At 41.7% G+C, this 5,954-nt stretch overlaps 1 protein-coding gene across 1 annotated transcript; it reads left to right on the forward strand.

Moving 5' to 3' along the window:
- Positions 1 to 3,016: 3,016 nt before the first annotated feature.
- Positions 3,017 to 3,787, forward strand: LOC128127885 (uncharacterized). Its single transcript, XM_052766612.1, has one exon. It carries the CDS (start codon positions 3,017 to 3,019, stop codon positions 3,785 to 3,787), a length of 771 nt encoding a protein of 256 aa, XP_052622572.1.
- The last annotated feature ends 2,167 nt before the right edge of the window (positions 3,788 to 5,954 follow it).

Consider the following 5,954-nt stretch of genomic DNA (forward strand, 5'->3'; position numbering starts at 1 on the left):
AATAAAATTTTTTTACTAAAGGGGCTAAAACTGCCAAAAAGTAAACATTGGGCTGAAAACATTATTTAAATAAGTCTTTGGGCCAATATGTCAAGAAAAATAGTTTAAGGACCTAAAATGTCATTTTTTTCTATAAAAGGGGACTAAAATTGACATTTTTATTAAAGAAGGGTTGAATAGGTCAAACCAATATTTTTGAGTCAATTATTTTATTATTAAGATATTTGGGTCAAAATACCACATTATAACTTATTAATTTAGAATGAAAAATATACATATAATTTCATAAATCTAAATATCGTTATAAAACAATCGACAAACTTTGTGTCTTTGCGATTCAACAATTGTTCAAACAAAATTCCCAACATTTATACTATGCAAAACAAGTAAACATTCAAATTGTTGGGCTTGAAAAATTCTAATCATGATTATTGGGCCTTCGTGACCCATTAACATGACTTTTGGGCCTAACATAAATAATACATGTTTATTGGGCCTCTTGTGGCCCAATTACATGCTTAAGGGACCCTCAATGGCTTTTACATGGTATTGGGTCTCAGTGGCCCATTAGAATTGTTAGTAAGGTCCAAACAAATGATATGTGAAATAGGCCAACACGTCCTTCGTATACTCGACAGCCTTAAATAACATACGTAATTAGTAGGACCTCGTGGTCCTCTTCTCCTCGTCTGTTAGGATTACCTTCTATTCATGTAAACAAAAATCAAATCGTTAGTCAAGGTTAATGAAATTCATTTGGATTAGGTGAGTAATAACATACGACACCAATAAGTGTCGGTCGTAGTCTGTAGTTATAATAAAAGTCTCCTGGAGGGAGAGTGAGAGTTTGTGTATAGATATATACGGGGGTGACTACCCACACCTAAGTTGTTCGCTACAGTTAGACTCGGCCAGTCTAGGGTGACAAAATCTTAAGATCAATTTCGGCATTCACCAAAATGCCAAGACAGATGAACTAGTCATTATCATGCATGGTTATAACGACTCACATAGAAATCCAATACCATCTAAGTAATCAGGGAAATCATACTCATTCGATTTGACGATACAATAATTCAAAACGATCATACTATTTTATCGGAAAGCATTGGGTTTTCCGGGGAAATCAACATTATTCACTTGTACTTTCAATAACTATAACGCAAAACTTCTCATTCATACACATTTGGAAATCATTCATGCACATACTTATGGATCTTCACACTTTTTGTATAAACGATTGCCATTTCAGAAAATATCGGAGTTTCTAGGATTTATAAACTACACAAAACATTTTCATATCAAACATGCTTATGAACTTACCAACATTCTATATGTTGACATTTTCAAAATAACTTTTATTCTTAGGTAACAGATAAGCTAAAGAACAATACCAAGTGTGTTAGGATGTTATGTTTTGAAAACTCTCAAACATTTTTATTCTATGGATATGTAATATTTAGACAATGTACTTGATGTGAACAATGTCAGTGGTAATGTATTAATTCATGGTGATGTTTATGTTATGTTTCATGTATATTCATTGTGATGATATTTCAATTTAAGTCACGCGAGCCCTCGGACGTTTCCGCCATTTGGTTCGGGGGGTGTGACAGGTTGGTATCAGAGCTCTGTTTATAGTGAACTAGCATATCTAACCACACATTGATATGGAACTATAAACCCAAGGAGGGACTAAATAAATCTGAACAAAACAAATAAATATACTTACTTGTGCAACTTAGGAAAATGAACATAATACCAAATCCAATAAGATGATCCTGACATCTCGGTTAAGCCAGGACTGTTCACAGTCTAACTGATCAACTACATTTCCTCCGGAATATAACTATCACATGCCCAGGGGAAATCGCGATGGTCGGTAAACTTAAAACATACCCCTTTGTTACCAAGAAGAGAACATCAACTCAATTTATATAACAATTAAAACATCTTAGGAATAATACTAGTATATTTATACGCACTCTTGCAGACAATATGGCCGACTTCCGACACCCTGGAGATCCGTATTTCCCTAACCAGGGGAATAACGGATGGTTGGAAGAGGAACCTGAAGAAGACCCCGAGGACAAGTCTGAAGAGGAACCTAGAGCGGAAGTCTTTGGCATGACACGCGAGTTCTATGACTTGAGGGAGGGAGGACCGGCTGATCACGCACTTCCAGTTATGGTGAGACGATATCGGGATACTGGTGATCTGGCTCAGATTACCGTAGATCAGATGCACCAAATGCGGGCTAGGGTTGAGCGGTTGGAGCAGGAGACACGAGAAGTTATCCGAGATTTCCACATGAGACAAGTGAAGTGGGAGACTCAACTCCAAGACGCGGAGCGACATGTGGCTCGCCTTCAGGGAGCATCCACTTCCTCAGCACCACCCCCTGGCACATCCCACCATGGCTAGGATTATTCGTATCCATCTTTAGTATTATGCTTATATGATCTATGCTATGTACCATCGACTCTATGTTTAAGTGATTACACTACTCATAGGGTCGTTATGCTGCCGAACTTTGTACTCTTTATGTATGCTCTTTCGAGCAAATTCTCATGTATCAAAGTGCGGATATTATTAGTGGAAAATATTATGTGTTTAATTGTGACGTTTTTATCTACTATGCGCTATATTTCTGTGTTGTATGTTGATATGTGAAACTACTTATGTACATGCCATACACCTATTTTATAGGACAACAAACTCACAAAAATTTTAGGCACTCAACATCTTCCCGTTTCATGACAGAAGGATGCCTCAACGACCTGCCCTTTGAAACCCCAAGCCGATATCACCAGAAATCAAATCAGTTGCATTTCAAGCAACTATATTTGCTATAGTCACGGCGGCAATGGCGTAGATCCACAATGGGAACAATGGTGGAGGCAACGAGCAAGGGTTTGGAAGCTCAAACAACGGAATGAACCAGGGGCCTACCAAGACATGCTCCTACAAGGATTTCACCAACGCCAAGCCATGAACCTTTAATGGCATAGGGGGAATGATAACCCTAAAGAGATGGACTGAAAATGTGGAATCGGTGTTCGAGATATGTGAATGCCCCGAAGAGGTGAAAGTGAAGTTTGCAGCATGCACATTTGTTGATCAAGCTCTCACCTGGTGGAATGGACATGTGGAGGCCATGACTCTTCCCGTAGCCAATGCCATGCCGTGGGCAGAATTGAAAGAAATGTTGATGGCCGAGTACTGCCCGCATGGTGGAATTCAGAAAATGGAGCAAGAGTTATGGAATCTCACCGTCCGAAACACCGACATCAATGCTTACATAACAAGGTTTAGCGAACTGTCTCTGTTGTGCCCTGACATGATTACTTCGGAAGGAAAGAAAATCGAAGGACTCGTCTGGGGGTTAACCTCCCCAATTCAAGGAAATATGATACCTGCAAATCCTGAAACCTTTGACGGTACCAAGAGTTTGGCCAAGAAGTTGTATGACCACAACAACAAGATGGGCGAGAAGTTAGGGGAAACTGAAGGCAAGAAGGAGATTGACAACAAGAAAGGAAAGAATAACAAGAGAAAGGGAGGACAGGGCTCAGAGTCATCAAAGAAACAACAAACAGCGACAGTTCATGCAGTAACCACCCAAGTTCCCTCCACACCACATGCTCCAGTTTCATCCACTCCAAGTGCCCCTAAGAAATACTTTGGAAATCTCCCAAAGTGCAACAAGTGCAATTCTCATCACAATGGTGAATGCAGGGAGATGCATTGTACCAGTTGGAATCGAAAGGCTCACACGGCAAAATAATGCAGGACTTATCCTCTCCAGAACCAGCAGCAGGGAAACAACAACAACAAAAACAACAACAACAACAAAAACAACAACAACAACAATAACCGCAACTACAACAACAACAACACCAACAACAGCGGCAACAATGCCGGGGCAAGCCACACCTGTTATGGATGTGGAAACACTAGGCATTTCCATCAAAACTGCCCAAATGTCAACAACCCTTGAATGGAGGAGCAGGGAGAGTGCTGACCATGGGTCAAGGAGAAGCGGTTCAGGATCCCGCTGTCGTCACTGGTACGTTTGTAACACCGTGAATTTCAAAATAATTTTTCGCGAAATATAAAAACATTTTTCATTTAATTTTCATAAAACATCAAGTTTAGATCTCCAATTCACATCATACAAAATCCCAAGATCACATATCATAAGAAAAATCCCATGCGTGTGTACACATCAAGCCGGCGCCTTCCCACGGTCATCACTAGTACCTGAAACAAATAACACTAACACTGTAAGCACAAAGCTTAGTGAGTTCCCCAAAATACCACATATAACACATATTAGCCACTCGAGGCTATAACTCTCTGGGTCCGTGCACCCAACTCTGTGAACCCACTGGTTCTAACTCTGGGAACCTTCCGGTTCCAACTCTATAAACATGCACAACGTAAATCACATAGAAATAATGCAGTACAACACATATCATACATATAACATACACATAGTCTATCACATAACTCTGATTACCTACTCAAGGTAAAGTATAGTGAGAAGACTCACCTCGTATATCTCGATAACTCGCGAATCCTGGAAATCACTCGTGCTCGATCCTCCGAGCTATAATCCTCCTATAACATCATACATCTCTAATTAATACTTTTACCACTAAGGTTGACTACCCCTATCAAGTCAACTCTGGTCAACTCTGGTCAACGGTCAACGGTCAACTTTGACCCGGACTCGGCGAGTGCACTAAAGCGACTCGGCGAGTCTAAGTGTTTTCACCAACACTCTAGGATTCCCTTTTGACACGTCGAGTACTCCCCTGACTCAACAAGTTCCACCTGGCATGAATCGCGGGGCCACCATGACTCAACTCGCCGAGTCTCAAGAACAACTCGGCGAGTTCCAGCTCGACTCAGTCCACCTGTCAACCCTTTCTAACTCTCCCTGACTCACTGAGTCAACCCATAACTCGGCAGGACCACTCGCTGAGTGGTTAAGGACAATCTTCATGCTACTCGCCGAGTCTCTTCTTCAGACTCGGCGAGTCCATGCCATGCATCAACTCAAATTAGCTTCTGAGGTCTGATCCGCTCCATCCACTCATAGATCTGGCCCTCATAAGCTCATTCATCACGTAAAGTTCATGTCTTGGTTACCATGCAACACCTACAAGGCTCTTTTTGGAGAAATGACCTCTAAGATGGCAACCCTAATCTCCAACCCAAAAGGAAGGACATAAAGCATGACATTAGGGACTCTCTGGACCTACTAAGGTCCAGATCTAAGCACCATATCCCCATGGGACCTCTCACACTTCAAATACAAAGCAAATAAGGCATGAAGAAACCCTAGATTTGACAATATCAACAAAAACACGAGAATAAGTTCTGAATGATACCTCAAGAAGCCTCCTCTGATGAAATGAAAGTAGATCCAAGCTCCCCAACTCTTCTAGCTTGACTTTCCTCTTCCTTTCTTGCAAATACACACAAATTTGGTGAACAATGGCCTCTTATCTCACTCACAAGAACCCTCAGCTGCTTTGGTGCTCTCAAGATCAAGGTAGCCGCAATGAAGGGCCATAAGGTCCTTTAAATAGGGATTAGGACCGGGAAATTAGGGTTTCATTAAACAGCGAGGACTCGCCGAGTCCATTCCTTGGACTCGCCGAGTCCAGGCGCGAACCCGCGTCCTGAACCGCGATCCTACTCGGCGAGTTTGAGCTCCAACTCGCCGAGTCCCCTCACAAAACTCCAAAAACATAAGCATAAAAGATACCTGAAAATCCGGGCTGTTACAATTCTCCCACACCAGAACTAGACTTCGCCCTCGACGTCTCGCTCTGCAAATAGCTCCGGATGCTACTCATGCATCTCACGCTCTGGCTCCCAGGTCATCTCTGATCCCTTTCGATGCTGCCACTGAACCAACACCAGGGGTACCTCCTTGTTCC

Source organism: Lactuca sativa, chromosome 8, assembly GCF_002870075.4.
Source record: "Lactuca sativa cultivar Salinas chromosome 8, Lsat_Salinas_v11, whole genome shotgun sequence".
NCBI classification, from domain to species: domain Eukaryota; kingdom Viridiplantae; phylum Streptophyta; class Magnoliopsida; order Asterales; family Asteraceae; genus Lactuca; species Lactuca sativa.